This window comes from Coptis chinensis, chromosome 6, assembly GCF_015680905.1.
Source record: "Coptis chinensis isolate HL-2020 chromosome 6, ASM1568090v1, whole genome shotgun sequence".
NCBI classification, from domain to species: Eukaryota; Viridiplantae; Streptophyta; class Magnoliopsida; order Ranunculales; family Ranunculaceae; genus Coptis; species Coptis chinensis.
This window is the reverse complement of record NC_141461.1, coordinates 99,915,194-99,930,554: the sequence shown is the minus strand read 5'-3', so window position 1 is coordinate 99,930,554 and position 15,361 is coordinate 99,915,194. Positions and strand designations below refer to the sequence as shown.

Genomic DNA, 15,361 nt, shown 5'->3' with positions numbered 1-15,361 from the left:
GGGCTAGTGACTTGGATGAGCGTGAGATCCACGCCCGCTATACATTCTTACTTCGAGGGAGGTGCTATTTCTTGGAGTAGTAAGAAACAAGCATGCATTGCATTGTCCACAATGGAGTCCGAGTATGTTGCTTGTTGTGCTGCTGTTCAGGAAGCAGTTTGGTTAAGAAGAATCTTTAAGCGACTAAATGTAGTGCAAAATACCAAAGACCCTGTCACAGTATATTGTGATAACATGGCAGCATTAGCATTCGCTAAAGATCCTAAGTACCATGGAAAATCCAAGCACATAGACATTCGTTACCACTACATTCGTGATATGGTTGTGCATAAAAAGGTGATCCTCAAACATATATCTACGAAGGACATGGTGGCAGATCCCTTTACTAAGGCGATCCCAAGGGATTCCTTTATGGCTCATGTTAGGAGCTTAGGACTTTGTAGGTTATGATTTTGTATGTAATGACCTTATAACTTTGATAGTTATTCATGTTTTTTGAGATCGTTAGATTCTTTACTACATGAAATTATTCTATGCACATATTGTTTCCATATTTTTTGTTGTTAGATTATATGGATATTCGTCATAAGGCTTTGGTCGTTCACTCACACGGAGACCACCTTGGCACATGGAATGTGAGCAAGATGAGATATGTATGAATAAGTTAAAATCTTTTACCTTAGAAAGGTTGATTAGATTTTAATAATCCAATGGCACAATGGATGTGAGCTTGGTGCATACAAATTATCACCTCAAATAGTTGAGATGAGTTATTAATTTTTTCAAATTATAATGAAAGCCTGTTAGCCGGATGTGAGACTTTAATCGATTCCTTTGGTAAGGAATTGGATTGAAAAACTCAAGTGAGGCGCTTGGTAAGCGACTTGACTAAGATTCGTATGGTGTGGAAGTTGACGACTTCTTTAAGAGCTCCACCGTAGCATGTAATCATACTACATGTGCTTATTCGACCTAATATGAGTAAGTAATTGATCCTTGTTTACTTACTGTGTGAGCATATTCTTGTTTTATGCCCTCAGTGACTAATGACTGTGTCATGAAGTAGATTTTGATGTATGCTACTCTAGCTTGTGACCTATGGCTAAGCATAATTTAAGCCTATGGAACATGTCTGGGAAAGCAATTAATCTGAAACTAAATGACACGAGGAATTGAGGATGACTATTTGGTAACACATTCTGGAGGCAATATGTACGCATTGACTTTGAGTTCCTGCCGGCAAAACTACTTGATTTTTCCATAATTTTTAATTCTAGTATGATATCCATATCTATAATTATTTATATGATTTATTTTTATTTTTTGAGAACTCAAACATGCGTATTGGGTTGAATATTAATCTGAGTTAAGACTCTTGAGGGATTAGAAAATATTCAACCAAATGTGACCAAATAAGTCTAGGGCAATTATGAGTTGTTAGAGATGTGATGTGCCATTTCAGTGGGGAATGACTTGATTTGAAACTCTCTCATGAAAGCAAGCTCTCATTGGTCGCACGCTTTATCTCTCTGTATGAAGTTTGCAATGTTGTAGTTGGATAAGAGAATGGTATAATAGTACCAAAGATGGACGAGTGGGAGATGTAAGACTTGGGGTATACGTCCACAATGTGTGTTGGATAAGGACTCAATTCAAGTCTCCGGTGTATCTAAAACACTTAGAGAGATTGATCCGATAAACAACAATCATATCTCCTTTTATGCCTATATATTGGGAATAACGTAGGTTTTTCTCTTTGATTTCTATGCTCATTATCTCTTCTCTCCATTAATCATTAGCAAGCTAAATAGGGTTTTCTTGTGTGAAAACAAAGTCACTATTCTAGTAATTGTAAGTGCGACAAACGAGACAAGGCGTGTCTTTAATCGATTCGATTCCACTTCCGTTGCCGAAGCTTTATTGCTTTATTTGGACAAAAGGTATGTGCACTATTTGTCTTCAAGTAGCAATGACAGTTAAAGGAATTAGGTTCTACTGCAGTCCGATCCACTGCAATTTCTAACAAGTGGAGGAGGTTCTAAGAACTGGAGGGGTGATGCTCAAGGAGGGAATGGAGACAGTGGCGGAGCCAGGGGGGGCCCAGGGTACGCCCTGGCTCACCCTCAGATTTCTCAAAAAAAGCAAAAAATATAATTAACACGCACAAAACAAAACCACGACACGTACAAAAAGGAAATGAAACCCAAAAATCCCTCACGTTCTCTCTACTCTCAACCTTCTTGACTTCTCCCTCCTCCCTCCCTCCCTCCCTGCCTATATACTGAAAAAAATTGTATCTAAAATTCTAAATGTTGCATTACCTTTCTCATGTAGTTCTGTTTTAGTAGTCATGGAAGTAGGTATAACTCACTCTACGTGGGTTGGTTTGTCCGTATGTATTAGGAATTTAGGATCATAGGATGCACTCTTCCTCGTATGAAGAGTATATCACCTCTAATTTATTTCTAAATTTAGTATACACTGTGTTTAGTATAAAATAATATACTGCTTTGACGGAGAAAGTTTTCACCTAGCCCTAAGATCTGTTAGAAGTTCTGGGAAGCTTTGTATGCAGCAAAAATGTCGATCGATATTTTTAGACAGTTCTTCAAGACATATAGAGGGTTGTACAACAACCAAGCTGTGCAAAGAACCCATGAATTTTGACTTATTCAGATACTTCGTCAGTGCCAAATTTGTGCCTCGGCAAGCAAATTCCATTGTAGCTTTTTTGTGTATAGCAAAGTACTAATAAGTTGTTCCTCTCTTTTCAGTTTATACTTCTTTTCGGTGTTTTAAATTTTAAGTTGGATCAGTTTATATTATATTCATAAAAAACCACGTAAACTCATAGTAGCTCCTTTCCCTATGGACCAACCATCTAAATATTGAGGAAATATCTTCTGTACGCATTGAGTCCATCCCAAAGTAGTAGCAACTAGCAATAGTCTCAGTTTGGTGTAAAGCAAAAAAAATTCAAAACAAAAGATGTGGGAATGTAATGTTTTATACACAAGTTTTATTAGAGAATACAATTTGACTTCCCTTTCTCATCAAATGATAGAGGTGTATGTCCATCAAAACTGTTACAACATATCTTTTGTAAGAATTGAAATCGATATCTCTTTGGTGACATATAATTGGAGCAAAAACAGAACTATATCAAACTAAAACATTAGTGTCTTAACATACACCAAAATAATTGTATGCAATGCAATCTCTTAGTTTTGTACCATACAAGGCCTCAAATGTTTCCCTTTTTGTGGCTCACCCTCACTCAAAATCCTGGCTCCGCCACTGAATGGAGATGGAGTACACCTGTTCTATGATAGAGTAATTCTTGTATCTTATGCCGTGAGAAGCAGATAGAGTAATTCTTGTATCTTACGCCGTGAGAAAGTTTTCACATGTATAAAGAGCCACTTTAAAATTTATCGTTTCTACATGCTTCTATTTTTGTTTAACTTATATTTTGTTAGTGTTAGCTAAAGGGATATATGAGTTCAGGACTACACATTGTGTGGTCATTTCACAGTACACATCCAGAGACAAGTGTGGGATATCCTACAAGGGAACCTGATACTTGGTGATGTTGTGTTGTGAACACAAGTAGAACGTTTGGTTTGGGAATCTAATGACCCTGACTGTGTGACGAAGAACTACGAGATTGTGGGTTTCGAATCAGAACAGGGAGATTCCAGAGGGGAAGCACGTAGATGTACATAGGTGGCCCTAGCAGATGGACTTAAATACTCTAAATGCAATGCAACTTAAATACTTAAATCACATGCATATGATAGATGCTAGATGCTTATAAAGATTATCAGCAATGGAGTTTAAAAGCCTTCCAATCAAGCTAGCAAAATTGTTGAGGTCTGTATAAGTAAGTCTTTTAGGTTCCACAACCTTATATCATTTTACACTTTAGAGTGCCCAAAAATCAGTTCTGACAGGCTATCTTATTGTTTTCCAGGATACTAACAACCTTGTTAATCCATAACTTTATGAACAATCACAACATGCAGAACATGACGAGGGAATGTTCTAAAGTGAAACAGTAAATCACACCTATGGCCATTTGTATACAAATATTGACGATTACAGTAATCACAAATATGCTAAAGGTTGTAACGTTTGCATATGACTCAAACGCCCCATTAATCCCAACTGGAGGTGTCATTAAACCAATCGCTAAGCATATAAAGACAGTGCCACTGAACTTAGACAGTTGGTCTACAGCACTTGGCATATTAGTAGTTAGATCAACTGGAATTTTTGTAGCTCTGGCTCTTTTACTGATTCGAACTTGGAAGGTCTTCTGAATACTATTTATTTGTTTCAGCAGTTTATATATTGTCAGCAGGTTGCTTTCACCAGCTGGGAGTTGTTATCAATTTCTCTTGTTTATTAACTTAATTTTCTACGCATTATCACTACAAGTCTACAAGGTAAGAGAGTAAGACCAAGGCTATGTTTGATAGGAGCTGTGGAAAATGCAAATTTTGTCACCATTTGCCACTGACAAATTTGCTATGTAACAATTGCAAATAACTTATAGCAAATTTAATTTGCCACTGTTTGATGATACTGTGGTAAATATCATTTGCCCTTATTTGCAACCATTTACTGTTGTTTGATTGTCTAAATTTGTCACGGCAAATATTTCATTTTTTGTGCTTTTAAAATATTTAAGATTTAAAAATTATAGCTACTCAAATTTATTTTATTTGCATACGATTCCATTGAATGAAAGACACGATGTTAATCTCTTAAAGCGTGCTTGATAAATATTCCCACTTAAGAGGCAAATTTGTATTCGTTTCTCTCACTCTCTCTCTCTCAAGGTTAGCCCGCCTCAACACTCTCCCTCTCTCAATTCTGGTAGAGTCTCTCTCTCAATCAAAATCGTTCTTAACAATTTTCTTGAGCCTGAAATTCAAGACATTTCCGAGCGAAATTCAAAAAGGTTAGGTAACATTCCACCTAGCCCAAACTATGATGCCTGAGAACTAAAACGTACTCAACAGTGAGGACTGAGGAGTTCATATGAAATAAACTAAACAAATGTCGTAACATAACTACTATCTTAACCATTTAAAAAACAAGGAGGCCATTCAGATCAACCTCAGTCTTGTTTCAACTATAGATAGACAAGAGAAAACTCCAATCTTTATAAAAATTTCATCATTTATTCCGAAGCAAGGAAAATGTTGCTTACTGTCTCTGTAATTTCCAACACTCAGAATCCGATCATATAAAATCTAAATGAATACTTAAACAAAAATTTAAATCAACAGTACTTCACTTATACTTTGGATGTTGCCAACAATCTTATTGTGCAGAAATTGCAGAACCAGTAATATAAGGCCCAAGATAGTAGTCTGGATATTACAGGCAAACAAATAAAAGAAAACCAACTACACCAAGGGCTTCCGACACAGAATCGTCTGAGACAGCCACCATAATACATGATTACAGGCTAGCAAATAAAAGAAAAACAACTACACCAAGGACAGAAAGCCCAAACGACATACCCAAAGAACAACAACTACACCAAATAATGATGACACAGTTCACAAACCAAATCACCAACATGCAACTTCCAACAGATTATTAACCCTCTCACATCAAGTATACACATGTTCCGGATCACTACCGTACTTGAACCGCAGGCACAATGGCCATTGTCTCAGCAACTTGGAGCCTACCTGTTGCCAGCCTTGTTACCAGATCCTCTGCCTCAACTTTAATCACATCGTTCCTCTTGCCAATGTCAGCAGCATATCGACTAGCACAGTAGACCCCTACACCCATTGCCACCATCCCATACACATTAGCGGTAACAAGGCGTAATGGCGTCGATAAAACAGCTGCAAGAGGTCCACCTACAATCGACACCACCTGCCCGCTCTGGCCTAATATTCCTTGTTCAACAACAAGCAGACCCGTCTTGCAGTAGATAGCAAAGTCCTCACAATTTTTTGTGAATACATTGTAGCACCCAAATCCATTGTAAGTAAATAGGTGGCTTGGTGAACGTACAATGTTATCTGGGTCTGACACTGCTAGAGTGCAGGTTCCACCTCGTGCTTTTGCTAGAAAGAGAGCAGGCCCGACTTCATACTCAAAATGGTACAGAATTCCACCAGAAAGGAAGCAATTAAGGCAAGATGACACAACGCCATTACCTTCTTCGAGCTGTGTAGACAGTGCAAGGAACTAGAGATCGAGCAGGTCCTGAGCTGACAAGAAGAACATCCAACACTGTACCAGTGCCCACTTCTTGGCCTCTTCCTCTGGTGAAATGGACAACTTTATCATCACCAACATAAATTCCTGCAGCAAGGGAGTATTGGATACTTGTGGGTACGGTGAATAAATTAATGTACAATAAATACAAGAAAAAAACATACTGCTTAAATTGCAAAAAAAAAAACTTTTTAAATATTAGAAATTTAGTATGCCCACTTTTCTATACAAAAAGGGTAGAATTGAAGCAGTGTGGCCCTTTTAAATATTCTTTTTATCAAATAATAATTGAAGACCTTACAATTCTCTTCTCTCTCTTATAATCAAGAAGAATATCCACAAGAAACATACACATCAACCAACCTGCTATACCAGCGTGGCTCCTCCAGATGAATGCCCATAATGAATGCCCAAAGCCCTGAAACAACACCTCTCATCCATTCTATACTTATATGCACCTTGCACCTTGGTAAGGGATGATTTTTAAAGAAAGTATACAAATTATTTGTTGCTTAATTGGTAGACTGTAGTACTTTCCGAACTCACTACCTCCACTTTTGGGAAAACTGGTCAAGATTCCCTTGAAAGGATTCTCAGAAGCTGAGAACAAAGGACAACCCAGAATCAAACAAATATATATAAATCGAGAAACTAAACAGAACAAAGAGTCATTCAAGCAATCCACTAAGAAACAGAACATGTGACAACTGCAGAGTTTATACATAAGTAATATTGCTAGTGTTCCAAAATCCTCACAACAATAACCACTTTATGCAGTGTCCAAGCAAATATTTGTGCAATTTAGAATTCATTTTTAGATCTGTATGTATAATTCATTTTACACTCAAAGAACAGTGAACTCGATCAACAACCCAATAACTTATCTCTTTCAACGTAGCATTCAACAAAACTAAATAACCAAACAATGAGCTGAATACAATCATGAATCGATCAACAAAGAGTACAAGTAAACACTAGTGCATTTCAAAATTCATTTTGCAATATTTAAAGGAAACAGAGATCACCGTCCATAATCAAATAACTATGAACTATGAACTAACATTCACAATATGATTTAATATGACGAGCTCACAAATCATTTTAATCAGTATACAAGTATATTAGATTTAATTTTTCACTAATCTATTAACAAATGAAAAAAAGTCAAATGAAGATTTAAATTATACCCATAGAAGCAATCTTCCTTCGAAACTGATGAATCAAAGGAGAAGAAACAAAAGTATTTCTAATCAAAGAATTAATACTAATCGGAAATCTCCAATGACTATTATTATTATTCAATTTCAAAGAAGAAGAAGAAGAATAACTAGAAACAGCTCGTAATGAAGAAGTCAAATAACGATTACTAATTAATAACCGAAGAAGAAGGAGATTTAGAAGGTAATCTAAAAATGGAAGAAGAAAGCGTGGCCGTTCAAATATGCCATTGTGCAAGGTCTCTGGCTTTCAGTTCAGTTCACTTCATTGAATTGGTTTTCAACAAAACCCAGAGTATTACAAAAATTTCAAACCATCGGGCAATTACCTAGTTGATGTAAAACAATCTGAAAAACTGAAATGTATTGGTTTTGTGTACATATATAACTCTGGTGAAAAAGAACACCATGGAATCTTCTTTTTCCCTTCATTCTACATTTCCTCTTCCCAAGAAAAACAGAATTCATTAGCCAAATATGTTTTACCTTTTCCCCCAGCTTCCATAGCATCACTACCACTAGGCATTTGAGATGGCAACTCCGTATCTTCAGAATCAGATACTTTTGCAACAGAATCGTCTAGAGCCTCAAGGAAGGATAGTACACTTAGCTTGTCTGCAGACAAATAAAAAAGTTATATCAGCATCTCGCTTAATAAACAGTTCTAAAGACCCAAGGCAATGCAGGTGTCAGAGCTATCGAAAACATTTAAAAATTGGTTCTAATAGGGGGAAAAAAAAAAAAACTCAAAAACAACTTGAAAATTTGGTCCAAAACTGTGCAAGAAACAAACCCGACAAAAGAATTGCGAAATGAAAAATAACTTATATCCACAATAAAATCTAATTGCAGTCAATACTCCTGACTTGAAAGACCAAAGATTGCTCGTTACTTACATTTACTTGGGTCAATTCCAAACTGAGACAAATCTACCTCTCCACACAAACTAAAAAGTCAACAAATTTAAAAGCCCAATTTCAACAAATTGGATAATCCCTAACCCTAAACATATCAAATTTTGAAATGGGGTGATGTTAAACTTCCGAGTGAGTTGTGACACAATGAAATTTGATGAAACACATAACCTCACTCTTACTTTTAATTATTATTATAAAATTATATACAAGAAGAGATGAGAAGAATCGAGGAACGAACCTGTTAAAGGAGAGGCAGGGAGATTTTCTCATCGTGAGAGAATTGCAGCTCAGTGGTTTGATGTTGAAGGCAAGCGAACTGGCGAAGGTGGGTTGGGTTTTGGAAATATGTTATCGGGCTCTTTTTTGTTATCTTTTTTCTGTTGGTGGCAAATTTGTGTGTTGTTTTGGCGTGGCAAAATTTACATACCTCCCCCCAGAGAAAATTTTGCCATGAAAATGGTGGCAAATCAAAGAATATCAAAATTTGCCACCGATTGAAAAACGTATCAAACAGCGGCAAATGGGTGATTTTTTGCATTTGCCACAATTTGCCGTGAAAAATGGTGCTATCAAACACAGCCCAAGTATTCACACTGCACAAGTGCAGAATCATCTATAAGCCAATTGGACCAATGCCATTTGAAATCGATTCCTCACCAGCAAGTTAACTGACCGTTTCTTCTTTAGTTGATATATTGACTTCTCTTTTGGTTAGAGCAAAAGTCATACTCTTTAACACACACTTTTAAACAAGTGAACTACACAACCACAAGTTGTAAGCTTTGGCAAGAAACATCGAGAAGATTACTAGACAAGATTTTGATGAAGTGGAACACAAACGTGCTATTTTAGGTAAGTATTCACATAACAATAACAAGGGTGCTAGAATTTTCCAACCCAAATTCAGAATCCACATGCAAGAAACAACACATAATGGCTTCCAGACAACCAACAGAAACACAAAAGTTTGGTTGAGATAGAGAACAATCTCCGTTCAATTTTTACAGAGAAAACTGAAAAAAGGGAATTGTCGGTGGGCCACCGTGATTTACCTTCCCAGAATTAACTTCATACTGTTCCTGAACTCCATCAAGCAAAGCGGGCCAAGACTCGAGCTCCATCTTTTGCCATGTGAAAACAAGGTTAAGAATTGGCTGCATCTGACCTGTAAACAACAAATTAGTACATTAGTAGAAATACTGCAAACCAATGCCAATTTTCTTAAGGGGAATAACTAACCAGGAACAGATAATTTTGGAGCATTTTCTTCCAGTTGATGAGCTTTGTTAAGTAAAAATTGAAGAGCAGAAAGAACCTTCACAAAAGAAATAAAAATGTAAGGAACAGCTGTAGCATAGACAAGATCAATCTCTACAAGTATCCTCGTCATATGTATCTGAGAAATTCATTGAAGCAGTAGCCAGAAGAAAACTGGGATCTGGCACTAAACTCACTACCTTCGGCAGAGGCGTAGTCAACGGAATAGCTAACAGCATCTTGGTTATATCCAGAACTTTCTGGAGACCCGGATGATCAGGCCACTCAATCAAAAGAAAGAGAAGCCGCTGCTGAATGGTGATAAGTGGATTTACCATTTTAGCCATCACAGGAGCATTTGAATCCTGTAAAGGAAGAAGCATATCATGAAATTTTCTGCGACAGAAAATCAAGATGCAAAGCAAATCCTAAGTAACGTGGATAACCTTATAAATATTGTAGATCCGAGCTGGGTGATGCATTTGTCCAAACTTTTCTTCATATCCCAAGCATAGAGAGAGTAAGTACTCAGGCACAATCTTAGCATCCAGGCTACACGGTAATAAAGCTGGACGGGCTGGCAATAGAAAGACAACAGTGTAAGACCATTGCACAATATAGTATCGATTTATAGAACTAGTTCAAAAGAAGAATTCACCTTTGACCATTACCAAACCCAATCTATAAGATTCGATGAAGGAAAACAGATTTTCTGCGTCAGAGATCTGATTGAAACCGAACAGAAATAGAATAAGATATTAGCAGCTGCCAGAGTCGCGTCAGAAAAGAAACAAACATATAATTTCCCAACTACCAATGTAGACCAGACATGATAATCCCTGGGATTAGTACATCATCAATTTGCGGATTGCCTCCATAGATGTGTGTAAAAAAATTCTCAAAGGGGTGATGGGGAGTGCATTAACATTGCCGACACCATGTTGTATTTAAACTGAATGTGTCATTAAACCAATCGCATATAATGTGTCATTAAACCAATCGCATATAAAGACAGTGCCACTGAGCTTAGACAGTTGGTCTACAGCACTTGGCATATTAGTAGTTAGATCAACTAGAATTTTTGTAGCTCTGGCTCTTCTACTACTTCGAACTTGGAAGGTCTTCTGAATACTATTTATTTATTTCAGCAGTTTATATATTGTCAGCAGGCTGCTTTCACCAGCTGGGAGTTATTAATTTCTCTTGTTTATTAACCTAATTTTCTATGCATTATCACTACAAGTCTACAAGGTAAGAGAGTAAGACCAAGTATTCACACTACACAAGTGCAGAATCATCTATAAGCCAATTGGACCAATGCCGTTTGAAAGCGATTCCTCACCAGCAAGTTAACTGATCGTTTCTTCTTTAGTTGATATATTGACTTCTCTTTTGGTTAGAGCAAGAGTCATACTCTTTAACACATGAAAGAGAAGAAACCAGCACTTTTAAACAAGTGAACTACACAACCACAAGTTGTAAGCTTTGGCAAGAAACATCAAGAAGATTACTAGACAAGATTTTGATGAAGTGGAGCACACACGTGCTATTTTAGGTAAGTATTCACATAACAATAACAAGGGTGCTAGAATTTTCCAACCCAAATTCAGAATCCACATGCAAGAAACAACACATAATGGCTTCCAGACAACCAACACAAACACAAAAGAATAGTTTCCACCAAGTCCAAATCACAACAATTATGAATCAAACAAAATATGAAAACTACCATTACAGTGATCGTTCTTATAATGACGGCAATTATAATCAGCACCACACTTATTCTAAGCACGCCAACATGAAAACAGAGGAAAACAAATACCAAAGGATAAGTAGCAGTACCTGCGAGAGTATCACCGCTACTACAAAACGATTTTCGAACCTGCACACCTAGCATTTTCAAGACGAAGACTTTGCGTATTAACGAAGAGAAAACAATGAAAAATAAATAAGAAGACATACAATGAAAAAAATATTACAAGAAGAAGACTTTACTGTACCTTGTTGAACTTGTTGCAAAAGAGAATATGTTTGAGGTAGATGATAAAGCTTGGAGTGGAGTTGTTAAATAGATTTGAGCATAACAAACCCAACTATTCTTGGCAACTAACTTTGCGAGAATTCTCCCAAAATCTTATTCCCGTTTCTCACGCAAATGGGTGCGACTTCGAGTACCGCCGAATGTGGTAGTCCTATTCTCACGGGAATTCTAATTCATGCCGTTATTTTTACCGAACAGCCCATGAGAATGGTAATACCCACGAAAATCAGTTAATGTGAGAATTCCAAGGGTTGCCAAACGTACCCTTATTATTGATTTTAATGCTTCGCTGGGAAACCTAAAGAATTTAACTCCCCCTTCTTCTGCCATGCAAAAGTAACTCAAAACTATGTCCTAAAAACTTTAAAGAAAAGTCCAGGGTTCTGACTGAGTATCATTTACCTACCAATAGTCATCGACTCGTTCTGCACTTCTGCCAGGCAGATGTTGCAGCAAAGGTAACTCAAAACTATGTCCTAAGAACTTTAAACGAAAGTTCAGGAAAGTGTCATTAATCTACACATTCTCATGGACACGTTTTGCACTTCTGCCAGGTAGATGTTGCAGCAAAGGTAACTCAGAACAATGTCCTGAGTATTTTCGAGGATAGTCCAGTGCCCTGACTGGAATTATCATTTGCCTACAAATAGTCATGGACACAGTGTGTCTCTTCTTACAATCTGTTTGCCATCATTTTTGATCAATTTACGAAGTTTCAGCACTGTCAAAGAAATTGATACACATTGTAATAGAAAAATATTATAGCAGCTCTGCTCAACACCTACGCCATTCTATTATCTATTCTCACATAACAAGAACGCTAAGGAAGCAAGAAAGGAAAAAAATAAGGTACATAAAATTTGCGCTCCTACTGTAGGCGTTCAATGGACACCGCATGCCCAAAGAAGTATCACACTACCAATAACATTAGCTGCAGACTAGAACAAAAACATATGAACAGGCTCATTGTGCTTAACAGAACATGCAATCTTCTCAAGAATATGTAATGAACTAGGAATATCTACAAAAGGTCTTGTTTGGTTATGTACCTGAGGGAAACATATAAAGATATTCAAACAGAAAAAGAATAAGAATAATCCAAGGAATCATGTTCAAATTCAAAGCTTAAATATAACACATACCACATTTCTACTCCAATTCAGGGTAATTCGACCAATCTGAAATCCAGATGGCAACTCCTACAGATTTAAAGAGGTAAAACCTAAAGTAATGAAGCAGAAAGATGAAGCAATAAACTCAAAAACAGATAATCAAGATATAGACCTGAACTGAAGGCTTATGGACGGGGGATGTAAAGTTTCTATTTCTAAGGCCGATACTCCCCAGATTTTCGCAATTTCTTTCATTATGATCAACCGATTTACACAAGAAGCCGAGGAAGCTGCAAATATATCTACAGCCTGGACAACAAAAACCTACTCATTAGGGACAAAATAGCAAATATAAGTAGTTCTTTGTGGCAAAATGAGCCACAAGCATCCCACCTCAACATAAATGATTTTACGTTCGTGGCCAGACAAACTATGTCCCAGAAATCCTAAGCTTTGTATGCGTTTGCACCACTTCAGCAGATCTCTGCCATTGACATTCAAATTGATGGTGTATAACAAATTTTGAAGGAGAGTTAAAAGAAAAATACCAAACTTATAGCAGCCTCCAACGTCTACACCATTCTATCATCTATTCTCACAGAACAAGAACGCTAAGGAAGCAAGAATAGAAATAGAACTAAGGATAGAGAAATTTCGCGCTCCTACTTTAGGTGCTCAACAGATACCGCATGCCCAAAGAAGTATCACACTACCAGTAACATTAGCTGCAAACTAGAACAATCTATCCACGATTTACATTTCCAAAAACATATGAATATGACAAGAAGAACATAGCTAAACCATGATCTTTATTGTCAACTGATAGACTCAAGATGACGATTTCTCGAACAAAGGTAACTGAGTAGCTACCTCAATGTGTTTAGTTGAATTCCATAAGACAAAGCCTAAGAAAGCAAGCTGATGCAAAAGCTAAAGGAAAAACTAGCTTGCGAACTGAGTACAATCTGATATAAGGTTTGCTAATGAGACAAGAAACCCTAAACGTAACCAGCTCGGACACATCCAAAACTCATCTAGCTATTTATATTTCTCTTTAAATTTACTTCAAATTGTACTTTTCTATGCACATTCGTTTTCGCAACAGTGAGGCAAGAGTTGAGAATTACATGAAAAGTCCACAATATACACAAGACAATTATGGTAAACTGCAAAACTAAAACCATCAATCAATTTCTCAAAACAAATTACAATCTCCAAGGAAATTAAAATCAAAAGAATTTCTCTCTCTTTGTTTTCTATTACATACAATACAATGCAATACAACAAATTGATGACACAATACATTAAAAAAGGCCAAACAAAACAGAAAAGCCTAAAATAATAAGCCAAACAATGTGAACAAGAAGAAGGGCCTGACCAGAAACAGGACCATTCCCATTCCCACCATTCCCCACTTCACAAAATCCTAATTTGGCAACACGTGTACCGGAACAATAAGCATCAGCACATCCACACCAATATGTCACCCCATCGATTCCACAAACCGGATCAGTTGTAAAACAATTCACCGGACAAGATTGGTCGTGGGCCTTTTCTAAACCCGATGGGCAGAGATCATCGCCGCTGGTTGGTAATTCAATATACGTCGAGTCCTTCTGTGAATGAACGCAGACATTGTAGGGACTTAAGATGAATAAAAATATGAGGAGAATGGTTAAAGTTTGCATCTTTTTTTTTTTTTTTTTTTTTGTGTCAAGTGTCAAGTGTGAAGAGAGAGTTTTGGGGCAAGCTTTGAAAAGAATCAAAGAATCAAAGCTTGCTTTCAAACCCCGTGTGGAACAATGTTTCTTCTTGTTGTTTGTTCGGTGGTGGATTCGTTCAACTGCTTTTTTATTTGTTCCAATTGTATTGCATGCTGGCAGTTACTAATTCCAATTTGTTTTATTTCGTGGCTGGACTTTGTCTGGCATTTTACTGTTGGTCTAGTGGATACAAAACACAAAGGCTAAAAGCAGACGGCAAAGCCAATTTTGGGCACTGGAGCTACCTTATACTAGGCCCGAAACCCACCCAAAATACTCGCACTGAACCCGAACATAGGATAGGACTTGGTCACATTTTCTAAACCCGGACCGACTCGAGCCCAACCCGATAATTTAGTCCTAACCCCGTTAAAAGAGCTAAAAACCTGAAACCGAATCCGGACCGAAATCTAACCCCAAATCCGATTCCAATTGCATACTACTAATCTCATATAAAAAAATGAGTTAGATAAATATTGAATTATGAAAAAAATTATGTCGGGATTTCCAATTTTTTCAGTAATTGCACGTGATCATGTGTCTATAGTTTATTCCGAGTCCATCTATTTTTAAATCATATCAAATAATTATGTCCGAGTATATGTGATAATTATTTCCAAGTTTATTAGAAGTTTTATTTTGTTTGAAGGATTAGTAGATAGCCGAAAAAGGAATAAAATGTAAAAATATATTTCAAATAAAGTTTTTTATTGTCTTCTTTCTTCATTTATATTGGGCTTTATTCTATCTGAAATTCGAACCCGAGCCCGATGGATACCCGAAATATAGGATTAGGGTTGGATTT

General features: G+C 36.9%; 1 protein-coding gene and 1 pseudogene across 7 annotated transcripts; both read right to left on the bottom strand.

Moving 5' to 3' along the window:
* Positions 1-5,305: 5,305 nt before the first annotated feature.
* LOC147496124 (protein LEAD-SENSITIVE 1 pseudogene) lies at positions 5,306-7,992 on the bottom strand (annotated as a pseudogene).
* On the bottom strand, positions 6,200-14,100 carry LOC147496123 (midasin-like). 7 transcript variants are annotated; one of them, XM_086564907.1, is made up of 12 exons: positions 13,187-14,100; positions 12,966-13,102; positions 11,641-12,880; positions 11,483-11,530; positions 10,299-10,365; positions 10,087-10,217; positions 9,841-10,005; positions 9,623-9,698; positions 9,436-9,548; positions 7,953-8,081; positions 6,613-6,849; positions 6,200-6,336 (listed from the first exon to the last, which is right to left on the bottom strand). In XM_086564907.1, the coding sequence occupies exons 5-10, from the start codon at positions 10,306-10,308 to the stop codon at positions 8,073-8,075; spliced, it is 504 nt and encodes a 167-aa protein (XP_086421033.1). In that variant the 5' UTR covers positions 10,309-10,365; positions 11,483-11,530; positions 11,641-12,880; positions 12,966-13,102; positions 13,187-14,100; the 3' UTR covers positions 6,200-6,336; positions 6,613-6,849; positions 7,953-8,072. The 7 variants fall into 7 exon arrangements, with proteins under 7 accessions (XP_086421033.1, XP_086421028.1, XP_086421027.1 ...); XM_086564902.1 differs by lacking the exons at positions 6,200-6,336; positions 6,613-6,849; positions 7,953-8,081 and having other exon boundaries at positions 9,201-9,548; positions 11,641-12,730; positions 12,824-12,880; XM_086564901.1 differs by lacking the exons at positions 6,200-6,336; positions 6,613-6,849; positions 7,953-8,081 and having other exon boundaries at positions 9,201-9,548.
* Positions 14,101-15,361: the final 1,261 nt, after the last annotated feature.

Coding starts and splice junctions, on each gene's coding strand:
- LOC147496123 (XM_086564901.1), bottom strand. Junction 10,006..10,086: donor GGATCTACAATATTTATAAG/GTTATCCACGTT, acceptor CTTCCTTTACAG/GATTCAAATGCTCCTGTGAT. Junction 9,549..9,622: donor TCCAAAATTATCTGTTCCTG/GTTAGTTATTCC, acceptor TGTTGTTTACAG/GTCAGATGCAGCCAATTCTT.